General features: G+C 37.2%; 1 protein-coding gene across 4 annotated transcripts in view; it reads right to left on the bottom strand.

The window, feature by feature from the left end:
* Positions 1-26,498, bottom strand: part of arhgap46b (Rho GTPase activating protein 46b) — a 156,817-nt gene that overhangs the window by 71,775 nt on the left and 58,544 nt on the right. The window contains exons 1-2 of one of the 4 annotated variants that reach the window (XM_051661794.1): positions 10,234-10,319; positions 410-541 (exon numbers count right to left, since the gene is read on the bottom strand). Coding sequence is in view for 2 of the 4 variants with exons in the window: in XM_051661790.1 (XP_051517750.1) it covers positions 18,363-18,788 (426 nt within the window). In the remaining 2 variants the exon portion in view is untranslated. Of the gene's footprint in view, positions 1-409; positions 818-10,233; positions 10,377-18,362; positions 18,789-26,498 lie in introns of those variants that run through there. The other 3 variants (XM_051661790.1, XM_051661791.1, XM_051661793.1) reach the window with 3 other exon arrangements.

Below are 26,498 nucleotides of genomic sequence, written 5' to 3' on the forward strand. Positions count from 1 at the left end.
GAGTCCACCATCTCTGTACTTCTGGATAAAATGTTTGACATTTTCTGTTTCCCATTTGAGTACATCAAATGACATGCTGGGACTCTGCAGAAGTTTACTTACACAATTAATTGGATACAGTACACTGTACCAGATCACAACACAAAGATCAAACCGCCAGGATGTCAGTACCTTACACAGATTCTGTGCCACAGACAATGTCTCTAAATCCTCCAGGCCTCTACCATCTCAGGCAACTGGAGGCATATGCTTGTAAACTGTCAATGTGACATTGCCATCTTGTTGTTGACAGATTTTTGACAGTGAGCTTCACATGGCAGGATTGACCAGCATTGTACTGATGAGCTGAAGATGTTATACAGAAGCTGAAGAATGCCAAAAAATGTCACAGAAAGCAGAGATGACTTACCAGCATCAGCCAGAACCAATTTCAGTGAATGACTGCTGCAGGGAACACACAGTGTCTTGTTGTTGATCTCAAGCAGTCTTTTCTGGACTCCTGCTTGTGTCCCATCATATTAATCCCATTGACCATGACAATCTGAAAAGTTCAATTTGAAACTGTTAAGCTGCTCAATTAGGGTATCAAACATGCCTTTCCCTGTGGTGTCATTCACACTGACAAATCCAACAAAGTGCTCTGCAATGTTTGCTCCCACCAACGACTCGCAATTCACAATGTGAAGCACCAAGTTTAGTTGTTCATTGTGACTAATATCTGGAGAGCAGTCCATTATCACAGAAAAGAACTTTGCCTTCTTGACTTTCTGAAGAATGGCATCCTTTGTTTTCTCTCCAACTCATGCAATGAGCTCATTTTGGATGATATTACTAAAACAGTGATCTTTGATCTTCTTTTTCTCACTACTTCTCAGGTGTTCACTCATTATAGGATCAAACTGTGCCATGAGCTCTACCTGTCCAAGACAGCTGCCATTATGGGGCTCAAAAAAAGTTTTTCTGAATGCCTGGTTGCGTTCTGCTAAATGACAGACAATAGCAATTATTCTGCTTAGCACAGCCTTCCAATGCTGTGTTTCAAGAGCATGTAATTCCTGACTCTCACTGTCAATAGTTTTTCCTGATTTCAGTCTCTCTTCTAATTCGCACCAGGTTTGCATATTTGCGCGGTGCACTTTGCTTTTTTCATGCTCTTTTAAGTGACTGTGGATATTGATCCACGAGTGAAATCCACCACTTCTCCATGAAAATATGCTTCCCCTTTCAAAGAGCTTGCAACAGAAGCAGAACACAGAATCACTACTGACTGAATAAACTAACCAATTTCTCTGTATTTTCTCCTCGTTTTTCTTTTCTTTTTTTTTTATAATAACAGTCCGCAGTTAACTGACGAAGAATTTTGTCATAATTTTGAGTAAAATCAAAAAAATTTTTTTTTAACTGGTCCCCATTTGACAATGCTGCATCTTTGTTGGTCAGTTATTTTCTCAGGCCAAAGTGCTGGGTCATCAGAAAGCACGGTTTCGCTTACCACCCGATCGTGTGGTACGGTCTGGGTATCGGGGGTAACGGTATCATCACTGCCGCCAGCAAACGTGGTGACAGGTGCAGGCGTGGCTTGTTCAGCGGGTGACCTGGCTGGGTCTTCCTCCTCATCAGACGTTTCATTTAGATTTTTCAGGGAGAAAAAACTTGTAAGCTTTGGCAAACTTTCAGTATTGGATTTCTTCTCTTTTATTTTATTTTGTTTTTGAGCACCGCTTGGATACATGCGCTTCATGGTTGTTTCTTTCTACTTAGTTGGTTACTAATAAATGAGGTCAAAAGGATGAGTCATCAAAAGAGTTAAGTGGCCAGCAGGGGGCCCCCAAGCCTGTGGGGCCCCACGCATTTGCGTGGTTTGCGTGTTAGTTAATACCGCTACTGAATAAGCATTATTAAACATAAAAACAAAATAGACAATGAGTAACGGCTACATTTCATGTTAGGTTAATTTTATGTTTAGTTTATCTAACACGGAAGTGAGTCATCAACATTCCTGTGTAACACCGATAATGTTGTCAAATACAATCACTAAGATAAAGACCTAATTTCTGTGAGTGATGTGACGGTACAGATTAGAGTGTAAAACTGACCAATGTCTGTGAGTGGTGAGTGCTCTATACGTGCGAGTTATATGGTGAGCAAGTGTGTGTTAGCACATATTTGGCTGCATTCTGCAATAACACTCAAGAACATAAGCTTACACACAAACATGCTGGAAAAATGAGCGTGAGAAAAGAAAGTGATAAACCTGTTTAAAGAGAGGAAGAGAGTTTTGATGTAGTTTTATGAATCGGTCTCTGTTCTTTTCCATCTCATGTAAAGAGGTACCAGGGTAAAAAATATGTTTCTCATGGCTATATGCCATGGAGAAGGAAAATATGGGAGGAATTTCAATGAGCATAAACATAGACAGCTAAAACATGCAGCATCCTGAGTGAGTGGCCTTCTATGAACTAAATGACCCTCTAATTATACTCATGAATTGCAAACTTGAGTTAATATGCTTGAAATACATAACTGTAATACATAAACATAACCCCGTTTGTAGCATAACATTAAAAATGATAACAATGCACCTACTTATAAACACACATGTAAAACTACTTTTTACTACATATGAGATTTAGAATATACATTAAACTGATTTTCTAAGATGTTTATCAGATGTTTGTACACAACTACGAAACTTAAAATAGAATGCAATGCTTCTCAGCATCTCGGCAATGTACACGTGTGCTCATCAAAAAGAAGCATCAGAGTGTTTGGGAGTGTGTGTTCCACTGTAAGCCCTTGTCCAGCCACACTCACCCTCTGTTTCTGCCATTCCTTTATCTCTCGCTGTTCTATAAATGGACAACTAGTGCACACTTTGCTGAGAGAATAGTAGCGTGTACTTCATGTTACTAAAGCTGCCTGTTCTTTATTAAGTAAAGATAATTTGTACCTTTTTCTTTGCATCCCTCCCTTCATCCCAGTGTTTTCACTTGTATTCCTCTGTAATTACCAGTCTACCCTCTTTAAATATCACTACACATTTTAGTGCAGTTAGTTTTGAACCTGAACAGACTGTCTCTGTGTTCACTGGTCTGAGTGGAATGCTGCTCCTCTGAGCCAGGAAGAATTGGTTCACGGTACCCTGCAGGTTCTGGTAAGGGTGTGTTGTTCAGATTTGCTGGCGACATTTTAAGCTACAAATGTTTGAAATTTGAAAAAAAAAAAAAAAAATGGCTACACACAGGTTTGGGTGTAAGTGTTCCAATTAGCAGATTTATATTTTATGTGCCACATCCCATTTGCCATATTCTGTTTATGTTTTAAGAAGTAATAAGTAAAAACAAATGCTAAAAGTTAAATTATCGCTCATCGTATCGGTCACAATGAGCTGTGAATTATCGGTTAACGTATTGTCCACAATAAGCGGAGAATTAGCAGTTTTATTTTTTGGTTATCAGACTTAGCCATAATGAGCTGTGAATTACTGGTTATTGTATCAGCAAAAATTTGATGTGAATTATTGGTTATCGGTATCAGCCACAATGAGCTGTGAATGAGCTGTTATCGTATTGGACACAATGAGCTGTGATTTTTTTTTTTGGTTATCAGAATTGGCCACAATGAGCTGTGAAGTATCGGTTATTGGTCACAAAGAGCTGTGAATTATTGGTATAAGTATCAGCCACATTAAGCTGTGAAATAGCGGTTATTGTATCGGCCACAATGAGCGGAGAATTAGTAGTTATCAGTATTGGCCGTAACAAGCTGTGAATTATCGGTCACAATAAGCTGTGAATTGTTGGTATAAGTATTGGCCACAATAAGCTGTGAAATAGCGGTTATCGTATCGGCCATAATGAGAAGTGAATTATTTGTTATCGGAATTGGTCACAACGAGCTGTATATTATCAGTTATCTATACCATCCACAATAAGCTGTTAATTATTGGTAATATTTGTACCATCCCCACAATGAGCAGATAATTATCTGTTATCAGTTTTGCCACAACGAGCTATGAATTATTGCTTATTGGTATTGGCCACAATGAGCTGTGAATTATTTATAATTGTATTGGCAAAAAAGAGCTGTGAAGTATTGGTTATCAGTTTCGGCCACAATGAGCAGTGCATTAGCAGATATCATTATCGGACACAATGAGCTGTGATTTTTTGGGTTAACAGGATTGGCCACAGTGAGCTGAGAAATATCGGTTATCATCACAATGAATTATTGCTTATTGGCAACAATGAGCTGTGGATTATTTGTTATCAGAGTCAGCCACAATAACCTGTGAATTATTGGTAATATTTTTACTGGCCCCACAATGAGCTGAAAATGATCAGTTATCAGTATTGGCCACAATGAGCTGTGAATTACTGGTTATCGCATTGGCCACAATAAGCTGTAAGTAATTGGTTAACTGTATTGGCCAAAACAAAAAGCTGTGAATTACCGGTTATCGTATCAGCCATGAGCTGTGAATTATCCAGGATCGCCCCAGAATTTCCTGATCAGTGCATCCCTAGTGCCAATACTCATGGGCAGTGTTAATGTAATACTAAAGTAAAATAAAGCAATAAGGCATGAAAGGCTGTGCGTAACCACAGGTAAAGGACGTCCTTAGGCACAACATGAAGAAGAGTGCCGAAACCCCCCAACCCATGGTAAAATCACTTTAATGTACAGCCTCTCACGCTTTATTGCTTTGTTTATACAGTGAGTGGCTTATTGCTCTTTTAAAATGGCAGCATCCCTATCAAACTGTCAAGTAAATCTAAACACAACAAAGTCACGCAAAAACACATGCCCTCTTTAAACTCTTGTCGTCGACATATTAGAGGCACTAATTCTCCTGCCACAACGGAATTTTTCCTCCATTGCGGAGTTCCATTTCAATTAGCTATGCACGCTCAATTTCCATTGGCCGGTCACTATTTGACTTCAGATTTGAGTCATGGAGCATCATGAACTAGTACATTTCCTCCACAGTAGGCTCTAAAATGTAAAAAAAAAAAAAAAAATAAATAAATATATATATATATATATATATATATATATATATTTATATATATACTCCGACTACATAGATTCATAGTCTAAAAGTAAGAAATCAGAGTCTGTGCCCCTCATATACTACCCAATTTTCTGTGAAATCTTTCAACTCAGACTGGCCCAAAATCTGCAGGCTGGAGTCCACGACCAGTGACCCTTGCCATTTGCTAATTGGGGCTAAAATACGGGAAGTATAATCCAGGCTTTAAAGACGGAACATATAATCTAGGCTTTACACAAATGCAGGCACATGTGCACACAAACAAGTTTCCTTTTCCTGAAGCATACATTTCTGCATGTCAAAAATAAGGGTGCCCTCACAGAAGTGAAGATAACAAGCCAAACATGTCAAAAACAAATGACAGAGAAATGATCTGAAAGGCAGGGACAAGAAAGGACTTGTGCAATTAAAGAGTGAGATTAAGGCGCTTGTGCATGAGAAGATGAATCCAGATATAGAGACACAAAACAGCAGCACGCGTAGATGAAAAAGGCAGCAGCAACAACAACAACATGCAACAGAGAACAGAGGTGATACAGTATGAGGTGGTCTGACAAAAGATGATCTGTAGATTAAATCAGATGCCAAGCTGTTCTTCAAACATTACACACCAATTACAACATATTTACTGAAAACAACCGCCCACATTCTCGTCATCATGCCAACTTTTTCAACATAGAACTATCACAAAACACTTTCATACAGCATTAAAAGAATAGTTTTATGTTAGTGTGACACTGTGGCGCTATCAAAAAATTTGAGCAGCCCATCCAGCCTATCAAAGCAACACTGGCTTGACCAATGGTGTGAGTTTGGGACGAGACTATCTATTTGTACAACCAATGAAAGACAAGGATAGTTTTCTGGGATATGTTTGAAAACAGTGATTATTTGTGCAATTCCATTCGGTGACGCTAGTGCAGAAATTACACTCTTCAGCTTTAAGAACAGGTCTACTGTCTTCAGGACAGCCTGGTTCTTGTTTTCTTCTCCTAATCCACTGAGATGCTCTTGTCTTCATGTCCTCGTGTCCATCTCTTTCTCTGCTGTGATGTGGGTGCTAAAGGGGTACGAGTGCTTAAACCCCTTCTTTGTTCTAACTTCTAATCTGAAAGGATTTCTGCCTTTTACAGGAGGACATAATGCAATGCAATGTATGAAACGGATTACTGTTGCCTTCCCCAATCCTCTTTACAAGAGAAATCTCACAATAAGAAAAGAGAAAAAAAAGAGGGGAGGAGGGAGAGTGAGGAAAAGAGATGAGGAGGACAGTGATATAAAAGGATTAAGAGAAAGAAAGAGAAGACCTGCAATGTTATTTTAAGGTGCTATTTTCACCTGATATAACTCTTAATCTTTGTTTTATTTGTGTAACCTAAGGTATTCGGGTTGACTTGAATTAAACCAGTTAATTCAGATGTTACCACATGAAGCACAATATTAGGTTATCTGACAATTTTTGTTTTTTTTAATTGTAGGTGACCACTTTTTATGGTGCAGTTTGAAGACACCCATAATTCCTACAATTCTCTGGCTTTGGTAAAAGGATGAGTCATGGGACCCAATTTTGTCAGACTAATCTCTTAACACTTAACACATGTTACATACACACAAACGCATGATTGCTGTGTTTCCAGCCAGACAGAATTTTTGATCATATTGCAAGGTTTTAAGATGTTCTGCAACAACTAATTGCTAATAATCAACAATGAAAATAATCTAAAACAAATTTCATTATAGATTAGTCAGATATGTGTGGCTTGCACTGAGAAACTCTTGTCAGTGAGGTCACTTTACAGCAGTGAATAATTACAGTGGCAAGAAAAGTATGTGATGCCTTTGGAATTAGCTGGTTTTCTACATTAATTGGACATAAAATGTGATCTTCATCAAAGTCACGAGTAGGGCTGGGTATCGATACAGGTTTCCTGATTCGATTCCGATTCACAAGCTCTCAATTCGATTAGATTCTGGTTTCGATTTGATATCGATTCATATGTGTATATTTCAGTTATAATGTCCCTTTTGCTTACATATGAAATACATTCTCTCCCAGAGAATTCGATGAATTATACAGGGGACCTTCTAACTAGGTACAATATGAAAATATAAATTTTACTAATGATATTTTATTACTTTATCATAATTCTGGTCACATTTGAGCTTTTTTTAAAATATACAAATTAATATATTGAATCAATAAATATAATAATATATTGCATTTGTTATAATTTGTAAAATTTGTTTTGTTTAATTTCATAATTTGTAGTATTTACAGGTATTTACATTGATTTGTTGAACGCGTGCTAAAAACCGCTACTGTCTCTTTAAGGGAATACTGCATTTCTTTAAATGAGTGCATGTTAACGAGAGAGACTCGAATGGCATTATGTCATCTGTGTAATGCCTGATTAGAATGAAATGTTTCTTTTTTTGTTGTTTATGATCAACAACTGACTGTACAGAACAGAAAGGGTATTAAAAGAGAAAGGGTATTATTCAGTGACAAATGGGTCATGTGTATCTTGTCTTTGGACACACATTAAACTTTTACTCTGAACATGCTGTGAAAGGATTTCACTGCTGAATACTCCACCACTATACTACACAATTCATTCAAAGGTGAGTGAAATCTAAACATTTACCAGCCAGTTGCCAAATATATAAATATATAAAATTTGGTTGCAAATGCGAGTTATTTCCTCTCATTGGAGTGGAGTGTTTTGCATAGAGTAAAAGATCGATCAGTGGCTTTTGTTAATCGATATTGAGATCATTCAAATGAAGATCGCGATGCATCTGAAAATCAATATTTTTACCCACCCCTAGTCACAAGTGTAGAAAAAACACATGTGCTTAAGCTAACAACACACAAAAATTATACTCTTTCATGTCTTTATAGAACACACCACATTAAACATTCACAGTGCTGTGGATGTGGTATTTTCGTGGTGTCCTGCCATGGACACCATGCATGTTTAATGTTTCCCATATAGTAACTCATGAACAGAGATGCTAACCAGTTCCAGTGATTCCTTCAAGTCTTTACCTGTCACTGTAGGGTTCTTTTTTACCTCATTGAGCATTCTGCGGTGTGCCCTTTGAGTCATCTTGGCTGGACGGCCACTTTTAGGGAGAGTAGCCACAGTACTAAATCGCCTCCATTTATAGACAATGTGTCTAACTGTGGACAGATTAATATATAAGCTCTTTAAAATAACTTTGTAACCCTTTCCAACTTTATGCAAAGCAACAATTCTTGATCGTAGGTCTTCTGAGATCTCTTTTTTGCGAGGCATGGTCCACGTCAGCAGATGCTTCTTGTGAACAGAAAACTCAAAATGTTTGAGTGCTTTTTATAAGTCAAAGTAGCTCTAACCCACACCTCCAATCTAATTTCATTAACTGGCATGCAGGTTTGACAACTCCTGACTCTAATTAGCTTTTGTTGACGTCATTAGCCTAGGGGTTCACATACTTTTTCCAACCTACAATGTGAATGTTTGAATGATGTATTCAATATGTACAAGAACATTACAAAAATCTGTGTTAATAATTAAAACAGATTGTGTTTGTTCATTACTGTAACTTAGATGAAGATCAAACCAGATTTTAAGACAAATTTATGCATAAATGCAGGAAATTCCAAAGGGTTCACATACTTTTTCTTGCCACTGTACATGATAAAACATGTTTGAAAAATGGCAGAGATCAGTTGAAGCAGAAAAACATATGACCCAAGTTGTCCAGCGCACACAAACAATTCGTAAGCATAAGGAAAAGATCATAAGCAAGAGTTTTCTCCTCAGCATAACTTGCAATTTACTTTTATTTTGCATATTTTATAATGTATAAATGTTATGAATTCAAAATCAGGTGCATACTTGCAAAACACTAACTGTCTTCATCACAAGCAAGTCTCCGTTAAACTTCACTGAGTAAGTGAGCGTGTATGCATCTGCATCAATCAAACTGATCACAACACAGAAAGGGAGCAGAATCATTTTGATTACACTGTGCCGTTTGATAAACATTGGTTTTGGACATCAAATTTATAGCATACACACAATGTATACAGCATTAAATCATTTATGTTTAAAAAAAATATGTAAAAAATACAGGAAAGACAATTTTGCTTTTCTTATCTGATTAATCAAAGAAATGATCGAAGACTAATCAATTATCAAAATAATCGTTAGTTGCAGACCAAGTTTTGAGATATAAGCTTGTATGAATGCTGTATAAATGTCAAGTATGAGCATCTATGTGTGTGTCGGTGTGAGCCAGCTCTTCTTAGAATCCTCTTTCCCAGCGAAAAGTCGAAAATGTCTCACACGCTTTCAAGAGCACAGCATGTCTCCACTGTAGATCACACTAATAAAACACACTCAGTCCAACAGACTTTACAAAATATCACCATATCATCAATTAATGATGTCAACAGCGAAAAGAAAAAAAGCTCAAAATACAAAAAGTGTGTCAACTATGGAAATGTTGCTGTCAAATATAACATTTAACAATATAAACCCATTATAGCATGATTAGAGTTATATACCTACTGGTATATTACAGATGACACAAATAGCTAAATTACTACATAATTCAATTAGTCACTCTACTCACCCTCAGCTGAATACACAGTTGAACACATGAAAATAAGTTACAAAAATTCCCAAACCAATATTCTGTAAATTAGTGTGTGTTCGGAGCCAGAACGAGTACTCTTTGTCCATCTCTAACAAACAAATCAACACACAAACATACACACACATGCTCTTTGACTGTAAGCCAGAGATATTGCCCATATGTTAGAGGCAAGGGGGAAGAGCCCCCCACAATGCCAATGCATGATTACAGAAAGGATAAACACACACACATGCACATCTCACTGGTGCTTCATCCTCTATACCACCATATTAGAGCTTAATATAACGGCACATGCAGTCAGATGGGTGGATAATACTAGCAGTTCTTTTTAAAACGCCATGATGGTGTCACATTTGCCACACAAACCAGCAATATGTTTGAAGCTTTGAAACCGAACGTACAAACTTTCATTAGGAACTCAAAAGTTCAGAACGTGCCTTTAATGCCCAAAAAATACTGTATAGGTAGGCAGCACACACCACTGTCTAAGAGCTCCTGACCTTTCCTGGAAAGAGCATACACAGACCTCTTACCTTTTCTGACATCCATAGGGAATGCAACACATGTGCAAGTAGAGAACCAGGATTCCCCCACTGCCTAAAGGACGTGCAGCATGACGGTACCCAAAAACAGCTCACCGTTACTGGGCTAGACTGCTCTTGACGGCAGCCTGCACTGGATGTCCTCTAGCTGCACCACGCACTCACACACAAACACACACACACACACACACACTCTCCAAAAATATGTCCACCCTGGAATGCTTGTCCTACTTTTAATTAAGTTTGAGCTGCTAATTTGCTTCTCTGAGAACTAGCACGTGCCCGGACACACGTACAGTAACACGACTGCCAACGCTTTCAGCATGAGACAAATGCTCTCAGGCTTTGTGTCACGCTCTCACACTACCCAAATAAATCTCACGCCAAAAAACAAGACAATGTAATTCAATGTAAACTAAATAAAACATAGCAATAAATCTTGCTTGTATGACTTTTGCCATAAGTTTGAGACTTGAATTTATGGGCCACCAAAGCAAATTTACCACCGCAATGCACGTCAGCGTGCTCCAAAGATAGGATAACCAGAGCTCTGAGATACAACAATTACACGACTCAACAGTGTGCCATGAATCAACATCAATTACAAGGCTTTTTTAAAATACACATCATCATCTTACTAAAATGCATAATGTTATTCTGTAGTAACTCTGTGACAGAAAAGTTATAGTTTAATATTAAATCTATTAGGGGGAATCTATTAGACCTCGTTTTTATATTATTTTTTTTTTTATGTATTCAATGTAAATGTGTTTAGGCTATTAGTTTTTTCTTAAATATTATAGTTTATTTTTTTAGAAAGATTAGCTACATTAACCTAACTAAGGAGCCATCCATTGTGGTCATGGCATTATTATTACAAACGCCAGGTAAACAGTGGAAGAACTATGGCAGGCTAAACATTCACAAGGGCAAGTACAGTGTAAAGTGAAGGGGTTTAAAGTCTGGACCATTGTACATTTTGGACAAATTATGGACAAAGTTTTCCTCCAGTTCTAATTATGTATGACATTCAACAAACTGGCCATGTTTGCCTTCAGATATTTCAAGAGATGACTTGAAATTATTAACAGGCTGGTAAAAGGAAAACAATAACATTTTCAAAAGTAAAGTGCTCTACTCAAAGGTACAGTCAGGATATTATAACTAGTGGTACAGTATAAAAATAAGGTGTTACTTAAATTAAGCTAGTTTAGTTTGATTTCCCATAGCATTTTGAAGTAAAAAAAAAAAAAGGTCAAATTCAAATGAAATGCAATTATGTAATTATTATTGCTGTCAAAAGTAACACGTTAACTCATGCATTTTATTAAAAAAGTTTAACGTGCTAATTTTTCTTAATCGCGTTTAACGTATTTACCGTTAATAAATCATAAACCAGCAAAAACCCTGGTTGGAAGGGTGGAACCTTTGCGATGTGTCCGTCCGGAGTCATTACACTGATGCACACACCACAACACACACACAACAGTGATGGGAAAGGACCTCTTAATGCTATGTGTATGTACAGAACAAGCCCAGATGGAACTTGTGACAGAAAGCAAGTACTTTACAGCCTCTGTAAGGCACAATTGAATTACCACAGAACCAGGTCTAACTATCAAGAAAACGCAGAATGAGACGTTTTTGTCTGCAGCGCTTTTTATATGGAGTTCAAAGTGGCGCTCGACACTGGCATTGAAGCGCTCACGCAAATCGTGAACAAGGCTCACAATTGCTGTAACAAAGTGGATAGCCACAGTCTACTGGCAGATTAATATTATGGAGGATTTGAGTTTAAGAGATTAAATTCTCACTGCAATGAATATGCAACATACTGTATGTGGAGACTAGTTGAATTAATTGAGACTTTCAATTAGTCAAACTCCCACTTAGACTTATGGAAACGTTTAATGTTACTTGAATTGGTGCTATTTTAGTGCATTTCTGTCTTTATACTGTGGAAAGCGTTGTTTCAAAAATTTAAATTAAGCATTATATTGTTACATACTGTTTTGCTTTCCTAAATAGGACATTTTGACAAGAAAATAATTATATGTCAAATTTCAGCACTTTCCAAATCTGTGAGTAATTGCAAAATTTTACACTAGAAAATAATTATAAACTACAAGAGCTATAAAAATACTAACAGATCTGAAGTTTAAAGAGGAGGGAGTCTGCGTGTGTGTGTCCCACCCAAGAAGCTACAATTAGCAAACAAGTATTTACACACCATTTTAAGTACCGCAGAGAAAGCGCATTCCAGGGTGTGTTAACGGATGTGTGTTAACAAAGAAGTGTGACCATTTAAGGCTGATTTTGTTAGAAGAGTCTGCTAGGCACCTCTCTCTCTCTCTCTCTCTCTCTCTTACTTATAGACACTGTATTCTTCGTAGCTGGCGCTCTTCCAGCTGAACGGTGTATCTGTGTCAGTTTCAAGAGTCCAAAATGAAGAAAATATTAGGAAATGAAAAACTGTTTAGAGAGAACAGAACACGCATGTTATTTTTAACCACAAAAAAACCTCAGGCCTCATCAGCGGTGACCCAGAAAGATGAAGCGTGACATCATCAAATTGTGTTAGACAAAATAACATCGTCATAGACACACGGGGCACCTAAATTTTCCTTGTGCCCCTCCAGAACCATTTGTCACCCCCCTCCCAACCGATGAAGAGACAACCACTTGCCAACCCTAAAGGCCTGTTCACACCGTCAGCGACATTGTCGCTGGGTGTCGCTAGTCTCTGTATTGTGAAGTCGCTAGCCGGTGTTATTGTTGGATTGCACAACTGGCCATAGCTTTAGAAAATCAGAAAAAAGATTAGATGTACTGCCAGTAAAAGTAAGATATCATTCTAATTTTTACGAAGAATTAGTTCTCTTGCCTCTAAAACTGAACATTCTCCAAGGGAGAGTGTTTTTATATACAGTAACCTGCAGCAGTGTTCAATGCATCATGTCATTAACAAGAAGAGCGATCTATCAAAATATAAATCAAACTTCCTCAGAATGCCGACAATATCTGTCACCATTTTCCACGCATCGTTTTATTATACAGAGTGACTATTTGCACTAGGTGTAAATAGCTCCTGCCACACAGTGTGGCTATTTGCACTGTAATAGTCTGGTGGAAACAGAAACTGAAGACAAACTGCACTCTTTGTCTCAATGCAGTGGTGAGGGGTGTAACAACGGTGTAAATGTGCATTTTTCATGCAGACAAATTCAATTCCACCTTTTGTCCCACTTTTCCCATCCTGTTTCTGGTCTCCACTCTTAATATTACCTTTAATACACCTTATAATAATTGGGGATGCACCGATATAAAATTTTTGGCCGATACCAACCAATTTGAACAAATAACTATTGGCTGATTCCGATATTTTGTCACTTACCTTATTTTGTCATCAGATCACTGCTTTGCTCAGTAATTGTGTTTTAAAAATGTACAGAGAGGTACAAAAGCTTTTGTTCTAACAATAAGAAATTTCCATTGACCATGGATTGGATCTGTTGAACACGACAGGCCAACATTTTAAAGAGAGCCACAAAGATAAATAAAAGATAAAAAATACTGAAAAATAACTAAATATCATAGCATGATGCTTGATAAAAAAAAAGCTATTTTATTCTTCTAAAAATTTTTTTTTGCAGAACTCACATTTTACATGTTTGTACTGTATATAATAGAACATCACATTCATTTTATGCAAACATATTATGTTGGACAATTTCACCGAAATGTTAACCACATTAATTAAAAATAAAAAGTTACCAAAGGAACAAAATGGCCTTTTAAGTTCTATCGTGGTGTAATGGATAATGCCGCCCAGAAGCGCTGACTCAAGCGCTAGCTGAAGAGCTGACTGCAGTCTATTTTTAAACGCAGCCTATCAAGTTTTTGTAATCGTGCAAGACCACATTGTGATTTCAAACTCAGTCAATCATGCAGCCTTAATGGATATCATACCAATGTCTCAGAAGTCAAAGTTTGCAGGTTTCAAAGCGTTTTGGATGGTTTTACCTCATCATGTATAAGTAAGTGCCGCTTTCACAACTGTCACATAATGACGGTTTTTCCTCAATGTGAGAACGAGAAAGAATAAAAATTAAATATTATGTTCTTTGGAGTGCCAACCCTTCTACATTCTGTAACTATCAATATTTCTGGATTGTGCATTTTAATTTAAAGAGTTTTTACAAAGTGTGATAATTAAATATAAAAGAACCATCGGGTTTTTCATATCAGCATTTTCATACTTAAACCGATTTGTCGATGGTTTTAATTTGGTCATTAATTGGCCGATAAATATCGGCAGCCTATACATCGGTACATCCTTAATAATAATTAATAAAAATAAATATAATGGTTAATTTCCTTGCAGTGATATGGTCACGATGAAGGTCAGAGAGTTGAGAGAAAGGTTTGATCCAGGTAAAATGAACCTGTTTGAATGGTTTTACCATAGTAATTTTGTAGTAACCATGTGTTTTGGTGGAAGCCATAGTTTAAATGCAATTAACCATGGTGTTACTACAGTAATATGGTGTTCAGATAGTAACCATGTTTAATTTTGTGGTTACTATGATTGTACTACAAAATACAATGGTGTTACTATGTTTACTATAGTAAAACTATGGTTATTTTTTGTAAGGTAAGGTTAGGGTTTAGGGGTAGGGGTTGGTGTAGGGTGTCTGTGGGACTCTAAATAAACACAATAAACACACTGCAGTGATTCCCCTATACTGTATGTTAGTATTTAATTAGGGGTGTAAAAAGCATCTAACACTATTTACACTTAGTGCAAAGAAAATGCTTTTCGTTTTCTAATTGCACTTAGTGAAAATAGTCTCTGCATTTATTATATCCATAGAGTTACAAACAAATGATACTGAACAGTCAAATTCCTCACAACATTACAACTTTTATTCTGTCTTGCTGTCACAGGAGACGGATTACAAGAGCTCCACTGCCTTTTCTTCCATTGGTAAACTTTGCAGAGTTGCTCGCCACAGCCACATCTTGTCGTCAACGGTCACTGTTGCTCGTGTCACCGGACGTCTCTGTGGTCTCATTGAAAAGGAATGAGATAGTGTCACTTTGTCGATCTGTGTCACTGTTGGTGCGGCTTAATGATCAAAATGCTCCTCTTGTTCTCTTCAGTTACTCTCTGTGAGCGTCATAGTGTTTTGTTTTTTTTTCTCTCTTTATAATGACCAGCCTGTATAAGACATCCTTTATTTCAGAGCAGTCTCTATTTGTATATAATTATAAATTGCTGCCTTGCTAACCCACTCACAAGACCTGGCTTCAACTGCTTCCTGCCATATTTAGGCACAGCAGCTACTGTAACTGTTATAGTGTGTATGAGAGAGAAAGAGATAGAGAGAGGTGGACAGAGCAACAAAGTGATAGAGAGAAAGTCTATACTGTGCATGTGAACTCAGTCACTTTTCCAGCTCTCAACCAAACCACAATGACATTGGTACATACCTCTGCATACTTATCCTTCAGCCAACAGGTGTGCGAGACACAGAGAGAGACAATGAGGGAATAGATAGAACGTATCAATACTCTCAAGTTGATGTTTTTAAGGATTTTGAGGTTAAGCTGAGAGAGAGAGAAAGAGGTGCTCCGTTCCAAAACATATTGAGCTGTCTACAAAGGCAGTATTTGAAGGCATCGTTAGCACACTTCCGTCATGTAGTCTTGTTAATCTCATCAACAAAATTACTGACGAAAATGTTCATTGACTAAGGGTTTTTTGACTTTGTGAACCATAATGAGACAAATGATTGAAATGAAAAGAAAACGTTTTTTGTTTTTTAATTAAAGGTGTACTCAGTCAACTCCTAAAGACATGAATTGTAATTTGCAATATATGAAGGAAATCATGAGCACTCACATTAAAATGAAGACTTCAGTCATATCAGTAACCTTATGAAAGCCGTTTTATTCTACATAGAGAGGGTCCGCACATGGGGGCGGCCATGTTAGAATCACATGACCAGCCGAATACTACTCGCTTAATCTCAGTAACCGTCCTGTTATTTGACACTTTCACTCATTGATTAAAGTAATCATGGCTGACTGTGAATACTACATTTCTACAATGATATCTGAAACTTAAAACTATTGATTTTAAATTATGCTGCATCCAAGCCACTAGGTGTCAGTGTAAGTCCAAGATGACACAAAGACAAAAGTTACTGAGTGCACCTTTAAAGCATACACTGCATTTTCAACCATTGGGCTGAACAGTCCTGAGCATGGTGAGGAACAGTTCCAGTAGCATTTCCACTTTAGCATGGTTCAGCATGGAACGATTACAAACCGTTCTCGACACGGATTTCTAAGCACAGTTAGCTAACCGTGCTCCGCTGTGCTGGTGGAATGGCTTTCGTACGTGGCGTCTCACGGTTGTCAGTTTGTCAATGCCAAGGTAACTCATTTGTTTCTAGGTAGCTGGCAAAGTTCACTATGGTGACGTTAATCCAATTTAATAAAAAAAACAAATAGTGTATGTTTGGTGATCTTCAAGATTTTATGATGATGGTTTAACTGGTATAGTATTATCTTTCTACAAGCCTTTTTCATCAGGGAGGAAGACTACGCTAGCTAGCTCATTAAAACTCTTATGATATTTCATTATATTACTTGTATAATATTTAGTCAATAAATGTCCTTTTAGCTAGTCTGGAAACTTTTACCTTTCTGTGTGTTTAAGTCCGGTGAATACACAACCTCTTGCCTTTTTCTCTTTGCTTTTCTTTTTGCGACATGTCTTTTATTTGCTTTAGCACAGTAAAAACCAGGGAAAAGCAGTCCTAAAACCTGGAATATTCAATTATTCTCCATAGCGCACACGCTCCAATGATTATCTCTCATGCCATTGCCAACTGACGTATTTGTAACATACATTCAAACACCATAGTGGAAAAATAAACCGTAACCATGCCAACTGGCCTGGATCAGCATGGTTTTGCAATGAGAACCGTTCGGCCCAATGGTGAAAAAGCGAGAAAATGCAAGACATTAATAATGTACTAACACTGTTTATTTATGTATTTATTTTAAAGAAAGAAAAATGTTGAATATATTTTGCAATTTGCTGCAGATTCACCACTGATAATTTTCACAAGCAAATAAGCTTTGCGGCAAACTTGCGGCAAATTGTCCATTGTTGCCAAAGGATTGCTGGAGGTTCACCAATACCGGCGAAGAGCTGCAAACTTCTGGCAAACATCTGCAGTGAATCAAAAGCTCATTTGCATGTGAAAATAATGAGAGGCAAATTTGTGGCTAGTTTAGATTTTTTGTAAGGGTTGTTTGCAACTAGAAAAGCTAAGATATTTTGAAAACAGCTGAAAAATACTGCTACGCTACTGAAAAATGTTGCTAAGTTAGTAGCATCACTACATTAAGTTACTGCATGGTTCATAATGTTGTCTAACCCATCATGACTTTGTACACCATTTCCAGGTGAACAGATTTATTGGTTGTAAACTATAATAATGAGAAATACTGCATGAATGGATGTAGTTAGATAGCTAGGTAAACATTAGCATGTGTGGCCCCCCCGTTTACCCATTCTGGGTGATCCGTTTGAAATGGGACAAGGCTAAAAACAGGTGTAAACGTGGTTCAAAATGCTTTGAAACTTGTCAGAGGTGGTTGAATGTGGTCAAAAACGCATGTGACCACATTGGGCTCGTAGTGTAAACACTCATCCGTTCCAATGCGTCACCTACTCATCTGTCAATCAAACACTGCGCTAAAACATGAGTTTTAAACTTTGCCGGTTATGTGCAGTTTTGAAAGGAAATAACCACACCATCAGAACATTTTAAGCACATACGTACAGTATACAAATGCAAGAAATTCACAGAACCTCTTCAGTGTGGCCGATATCAACATACAGTGACACAGATTAGAAGCAAGGACATCTGAAGCTCAGTTATTAAAAGTAATCCACTGAAATGAATTTGATCACCTGAAATGCATCTTAATACCAGGTGTAAACAGGGCCTGTGTGTGTGTTTGTGTACAGTGTACAGAACATCGTTCACCATTGTCCTTCTTTCTCCACACACTCTATGAATATATCATCCTCTCTTTACCTATTTCCCTGGCTCCTTTTCTCCAGGCTGTCCCCTTTCCCCATAGAGGATGGTGTCTCCCTCCCACTCTCCAGCTCCGGCGTGGGTGAAACCATTCCTGGCAGGGGGGTCCACTTGCCGTCTACCAGTCCCCTCTGGAGCCTTCCTTGAGCCCTGAGCTCGGCCTCTGAACTCCTCTTCATGGCTTGGAGTTGAGCTAGAGGCACTATGTCACAATCTTGAGGTCTGTGCCACACCGTCTGTTGGCTCGTGCAGTTGTAGTAGTAGAACCGATTGTTATTGCTGTCAAAAAGCTCCCACCACTGTTTGCCATCCGACTGTCGAACAGGGACGCCGGACGGCTTTTCCCACCCACACTCGCCAGTCAGTAGGTTGACATACATGCGCTCCCTGGAGCGGGGCTCAACAATCTCCACCCAGTCAGACCTGGAGAAAGCAGACATAGTAAATGAGGTCAGAATATTGGAGTAATACCAAGCTAGTCCCATAGAATCATGTTATTATACCTACATTTTTGCAAAATGATTTTTACGTTGCTCATTGTACATACTGTATCACAGCAGTTTCCTGGTAAAATGAACACTAGAGGTTCTACAACAACGACTTTTATTCACTTTCACACAAATCACATTCTCAGTTCATAAACACATACTTTTCGCCCTGGTCTTCACACAATGCTATCTTATGACATCTAAACACTTTTACTATAGCGCATGACTTGTAAGGCGATACTGTACATTTTAACATTTGCATTACACGACCAACTACATTTACGAGCTTTTTTGAGTGCAAACGAGTTGCAAAGCAAAGGACGGGGATAGAAATCCAGCAGAGCACACGAGTCATCACACGAGCCAAAACTGTCTAGAAGCAGCACAAAACGACATGGTTGCTTAAACAATTGCGTTTTTCACCTCTCATTTGCTTTTTCTGACACTATTGGTTAGGTCTAAGCGAGGTAGCAGATTTAGTTGATTTAAAACTCATTAGAGCTTCAACCTTAAAGACCACATCTGTTTAGGAGAGCATTTAACTCACTTTTAGCGCCACACAGTGGACATTTCACCTCTGAACTGCCGCAGTACGTGCAATAAACCACATAATGTCATTTATGGGTTATGGGTCTGTTGCCACAGTCACAGAATTTTCATGAGATCAGGCTGAGCGAATGCTTCAGAAAAAGTTCAAATAACTGGTTTTGTTTGCAGCTCGTTTACAATGAAAAGGCAGTGCAACAAAAAACAAATATAAAACTAAAATAGAGGTTTGGTTCACATCAGGTCAGTTTATATATATATATATATATATATACATACAACAGTTAGTTCTGGTCCTCGAATCTGATTGGACGAGAGACGTTCCATGAGTGCTGATGGTCTCACACCATCTCTCTCTCTCTCTCTCTCTCACATACACACACACGTTGGTGCAGCTATCATTACGAGGACTCTCCATAGACATAATGCTTTTTATACTGTATGAACTATAGATTCTATCCCCTAACCCTAACCCTAAACCTAACCCTCACAAAAAACTTTCTGCATTTTTACATTTTCAATAAAACATTGTTTATTATGTTGTTTTTTTTTATGCGATTTGTATTATGGGGACACTAGAAATGTCCTCATAAACCACGTTTACAGCATAATACCCTTGTAATTACCAGTTTGTCACCTAAAAAAATGTCCTCGTAAACCACTTAAACCTGCCCACACACACACACATCCTTGTTTCTCCAATAACATGTTAGAAACAGCCCAAGCGGTGATACTAGTAGTTCTGAAGTGATGTTTTTGAGAGGCTTGGATGCATCATTTGGTTTAAACCAGCAACGGCAGATTCTGATCCGTCGCGTAAGAAAGTAGTTCAATGCGTTTTACGTGACCGTACTCAGTTTTTTCCTAATTTAAAATGTACTTGTTCATTGAACTGTTGTATATAAGCAATATCACACTCGCAATCATGCGATATGGCCCGAAATCAGCACTGCTGTGATTATGTACAGCACTCTGCCTTCGGCCTCATGCCTGTGGCCGAATCACAGCAGTGATGATGTACGGCCATATCAACTCTTGCTCGTGTGATATTGCTTAAATATATATATATATATATATATATACACACACACACACACACACAGTGTCAAGAAAAGTATGTGAACCCTTTGGAATTAGCTGTTTTTCTGCATTAATTGGCCATAAAATGTGATCTCATCTTCATCAAAGTCACAAGTATTGACAAACACAATGTGCTAACAACACACAAACAATTATAATATTTCAAGTCTTTATTGAACACATCCCATTAAACATTCACAGAGCTGTGGAAAAATTGAATCCATGCATTTAATAACTAGTCAATCTTTGACATCAATATCCTCAACCAAGTGTTTCCGGTAGCTGTGGTTTAGACCTGCACAACGTTCAGAAGGAATTCTGGGCCATTCTTCCTTACAGAACTGCTTCAGCTCAGTCATATTCTTTGGATGTCAGGTGTGAATGGCTCTCTTGTGGTCATTCCACAGCATCTCTATTGGGTTAAGGTCTGGGCTCTGACTGGGCCACTCCAAAAGGTGGATTTTCTGTTTCTGTAGTCATTCTGTAGTGGATTTACGTCAATGTTTAGGGTCATTGTCCTGCTGCATCACTCAGCTTCTACAGAGCTTCAGCTGGTGCACAGCCACCCTGACATTATCTTGTAGGATATCTTGATAATAGGGATGCACCGATATGGAATTTCTGGGTCGATACCAATAATTCACAGGTCATTGTTGCTGATACAATACCCGATATATATATATATAATTTTTTAAATATGTAAGTGTTATTTTTAATCTTTTAACTTGGAACTGCTAGCTAATTAATTAAAATCTACTCATTTGAAAAACAGGTTTCATTTAAAAGTTTGGAAACATTAAAAACTTTTAACTGCTGCTATTTAATGTTCACCATGAACCAGAAATGTGCCTATATTGCAGATGTATGCTGATTTTAATGATAAATAATTTACAATACACTTGCATAAATTGTGGTGCCCATTTATATGAGTGTTTACAGTAATTCTGATGAATCGCTTATCCATTAAACCAAAATGAGGTGATTAACAACATGTAATGAAAATTAAACAACACACAATACAAGCCTCTAGTCTCTGTATACATGGTGTAATATTTATGCTAGCACTGGTTTGTGTGTGTTATGTATGTGCGTAATGTGGACACGCATGTCTCATTCAAAGACACTTATTAAAGCGCTCATTTGTGGCAGTTTCATTATAGAACTTGTGAAATGTGATCACAGTCTTAATGTATATAGGTAAAACCATCATACACATCGAATATCGATCAATTTATAACTTTAGAAAAGTCTCAACTCATATGTGATACATCTCTTGCTCTCTTTGTGAAGGAGGAAGCGGGAGCCGGATAAAATTTTTTTTATTTTTAATACTTTTCAGTATAACACAAAACAGGGTTTGCTTTTCAGCAACCAATGCCCACACACACAAACTCGGCTGCGTGCGTCTCTCTACCCTTCCCTTGCTTCAAGTTTTCTGCACCATGTTATATTGTGTTCGGACTTGTTTTATTTGTGATCCTTTGCTGTAAGTAACCATATGCTATTTTTCACATTCTGTTTATGTTTCATGAAATAAGCGATAATGATTGCCCCCAATAACATACAAACATGTTTTTGTTGCATTTACTTCATGAAACACAAACAGAATATGGGAAATGGCATGTCGTTACTTACACCAGATGATCTCGATTAAAACCAGCTCCAAAATAACGTAAGAAGGTTTAAATAATCCTTACAGAGAGACACGAGGTTGGTTTGCATCACCAGTCTGGCTCTAACTGACACACACTGTGTGAGTGCACGTGCAGTGCTGCTTGTGGCTGCCCGGGTCCCTGCCTGAAGGAAATAAGCTGCAGGAAATCAGAGATTCTCAGCTGTAAGCAAATAAACTGTAACAAATTATTGGAGAAAATATCGGCGGTAATTTAATTATTGGCGCGATAATAATATTTCGATTCTCCCGGTTATCGGCCACTAATATATCGGCCACTGATATATCATGCATCCCTACTTGATAAACTTGGGAATATATGTGGTGCCCTTTTTACGGCATATGTAGTGCTGCATGTTCTTCCCAAACAATTCAACCTTAGTTCCATCAGTCCACAAAATGTTTTCCCAGTAGCATTGCGGAGTGTCAAGGTGGTCTTTGGCAAACTTCAGGCACGTAGCAATGTTTTTGTTGGAAAGCAGCGGCTTCCTCCGTGGTGTCCTGTCATGAATACCATGCCTGTTTAATGTTTTCCATAAACAGCTAACTGAGACCAAACTGGACCAAATGCAGTGCCAAAGATGTCAAATTAAGAGCACTAATTACTCCAAATACCTAAAACATCTGCAGCTATACCACGAAAGTGAGAGTAATTTTTTGGTTACATGTGGAATTGACAGCTGTCCTCATCAGTATTCCAAAGTCAAATCCCTTCATAATCGCATCCTTCTGAACCCTGGAGATGAAATTGATTTTCATGCACTTGACTGTTACCGTTATTCTGGAAAAGATTTCATCATATTCCTACATCGGCCATTCAAATATGTATATGTTTAAAGGTAATTGCTTTGTCCATCTTTGGCATTTGCATTATTAAAAGCCCATACATAAGGGTCTTCTATTGTTTTTTTTGTTTGTTTTTTTTTGGCAATTCAGTCCCAAAAATTTACAGAAAACGATGTTGTACCTTGAGGCATTTGTCTTCAAAATTAAAATTAGAGTACCAATTGCTGTCCAGAGAATTTACAATTCTTTGTAAGCTGAATGTATAAGGAAAAACTGTTTTTTGTTTTTGTTTAAGGCAATTGTCTTCAAAGTGAAAATTCAGTTTTTTAATTGCTGTCCAGAGAGTTTACAGTTCTTTTGTAAGCTAAATGTTTAAGGAAAACTTGTCTTTAAATTCCATGTCTTTTTAAAATTCAGTCTTAAATGTTAATTTAAAGCAGTATTTCCCAACCACTGTGCCGCGGCACACTAGTGTTTATCAAATTATAAAATTCCACAAAATAAATAAATGCATGAAAAAAAACAAAAAAACAACAACATTATTTCAAGGATCCAAACTCACCTTTCGGAGAAATTCGCCGTTTTGAAACCATAATCGGTCACTTTTGTGATTGTAAAGAGCAATGATTAATGTGCAAAAGTGAGTGATATTTACGCGCGTTAAGGGTCTTTCACGTGACTCGCATCAGCGCTGCAGAATTCACTGAAGTCTATGAAGTGACGCCACTTTACACCAAAGTGTTTTTCACACACACGTTTTTGTTTCACCAATAATGTCTTTGAGAGTACTAAGCAACAACAAATATTTAAAAACTGTCCAAATTTGTGAAGAGACATTGAATGTCTCATAATTTCTTTTAATTAAATATTACCTTATCATTTAAGAATATCAGAGATCATAAAACTAATTTAAATTCACCAAGAAAATGCTTAGACCTAAACATAAACGAGTCCTTTTATTACTTTCTGCTATCAAAGCAACTGCAAGCTTTTTTTCTCTCTTCTCAAAGTTTATTGTACACACCTCCCGCTTTTTTACGTGGCAAACTTGTAAAATTGCCCGTGTGACGCTTTCTGCAACTCTTGTCATGTGGAGGGCAATGCGGCCCTTGACGCCGGTGTTGAACGGAGCGTTGACACCTCGACTCAATTCAATATACTCAATATTTGTCTATCATTGTTGTCTTTTCTGATAAAAGCCATACTCAGCAGATTAAATAGGCTACTGTAGGAAAATGATCCTATAGATCTGCTTTGTGTTTATAATTCTTATACTGAAGTCAGTAGATTTGTAGCCATGCAAGTTTTAATAAAGGAGAAGGACGTTATTGACACTCACTATTATTAGACTATTATTGTTGTCTTTTTGGATGAAAAATAATGCTCAGACTGAAGGAAGACTATAGATCTGCTTTGTTCTTTTAATGCTTAAACACTATAAAGTCTCTTGGTAGATTTCGGTCATGAATGACTGAAAATGATTCACTGACTCACTCATAGCACATAAGACGCTCATTTGTCACCACCTAGTGACATTTCCAGAAGGGGTCACTGAACTAATCAGTTAATAAAATTGAACAAATTTGTGAAACAGAAGCAAGCCTCACCAAAATACTCTTTATGTTGCAGCTAATTCTGCACAGTTGTAAACTTGAATAAACTTGAATCACTAAAATAGCTGGAATTGGTGCTTTTAGCTTATTCTTTAAAAAAAATATCCCCAGAAAAAATGTTCGTGGACCAGTGATTGTCTCACCTTTTTCACCCCTCATGAGTTTGCATCCCTGTAATTTGTTGTGTCATTGCAAGAACAAATCTACAAATTAGAAAAGAAGCAAATTTGTTGTTTTTTCATTACCCATTTAGCGCTCTTGCCACCTACCTGTGACCTCACACAGCGTAGCCTACCTATGTGACTTTTTTTGTGCATAGCCGAATTTCAAACATTACAAGTAAACAAGACGGACAGAAAACATGGACAAGTTCTTGAAAAGGAAGAATACTGAAGATGGTTAGCCTATGTGGGATAGTGGTGTGACGTAGAATTTTTTAGTCGTAAAAAGTGTGCCATGGCAGAAAAAATGTTGGGAAACACTGTTTTAAAGAATTAAATGCTAACTACAGCAACTTATGTTACCCAGGGACTAAAGCCAAATTCATTTGTATAAACAACGTTAAATTGTAAGTAAATACTTGCAAAAAAAAAAAAAAAAAAAAAAAAAGATTAATTAAATTAATTAAATCTATAAAAGCTATGGATGGTTAATTTTAATAAAACATTTGTTATAATTTTCAAAGACTTTGGATTTTTAATTTATTGTAACTGACCACATCCTTTACTTTTGCTAAGTATCTTAAGTGCTGTATAAAGCCCTTTGTCCTTCAGAGATCTAATGTATATTAGGTTCTTTGTGGAACTGGAAAAGGTTCTCCTATGGCATCACTCTTAAGAACCTTACTTTGGTTCCTTAAAGCACCATAGTACTAAGGGTTAGAGAACTTGTAATATCATGGTTCCTTGTGGAACCTAAAAGGGTTCTTTGTGGAAATGAAAAGGGGTTCCTTGTGGCACCACTGTGAAGAACCATTTCTGGGTTCTTTAAAACACCAGTATATAGATGGTTCTCTAAAGAACTTGACAATAAAGGGTTCTTTGTAGATCTTAAAAGCATCACTCTGAAGAACCCTTATTGGTTCTAACTGGAACCTTTATTTTTAAGAGTGTAGGGTGCTTTTTTTACCTCATTGAGCATTCTGCGGTGTGCCCTTTGAGTAATCGTGGCCACTTCTAGGGAGAGTAGCCACAGTAATAAATCATCTACATTTATAGATAATTTGTCTAACTGTGGACAGATGAATATCTAAGCTCTTTAAAATAACTTTGTAACCCTTTCCAGCTTTATGCAAAGCAACAATTCTTGATCATAGGTCTTCTGAGATCTCTTTTTTGTGAGGCATGGTCCACGGCAGCAGATGCTTTTTGTAAATAGTAAACTCAGTCAAAGTAGCTCTAACCCACACCTCCAATCTAATTTCATTAATTGGAAGCCAGGTTTGCCAACTTCTGACTCTAATTAGCTTTTGTTGATGTCATTAGCCTAGGGGTTCACATAATTTTTCCAACTACACTGTGAATGTTTGAATGATGTATTTAATATGTAACAGAACAATACAAAAATCTGTGTGTTATTAGTTTAAACAGATTGTGTTCATTACTGTAGCTTAGATGAAGATCAAACCAGATTTTGAAGACAAAGTTATACATAAATGCAGGTAATTTCAAAGGTTTCACATACTTTTTCTTGCTACAGTATATACTGTGTGTGTGTGTATATATATATATATATATATATATATATATATATATATATATATATATATATATATATATATATATATATTGCACCATAAAAGTAGTCCATAAGAAAGACTAAAGTCTTCTAAAGCCACAGAAACATTGAATAGATGATAGCAGAATTTTCTTTTTATAGGTGTACTATTTCTTTAAATGCCCTTTAATAGGACAAAGTTCAATTTACACAGAAGACAAGACAGCACAAA

Source organism: Myxocyprinus asiaticus, chromosome 29, assembly GCF_019703515.2.
Source record: "Myxocyprinus asiaticus isolate MX2 ecotype Aquarium Trade chromosome 29, UBuf_Myxa_2, whole genome shotgun sequence".
Taxonomy (NCBI): Eukaryota; Metazoa; Chordata; class Actinopteri; order Cypriniformes; family Catostomidae; genus Myxocyprinus; species Myxocyprinus asiaticus.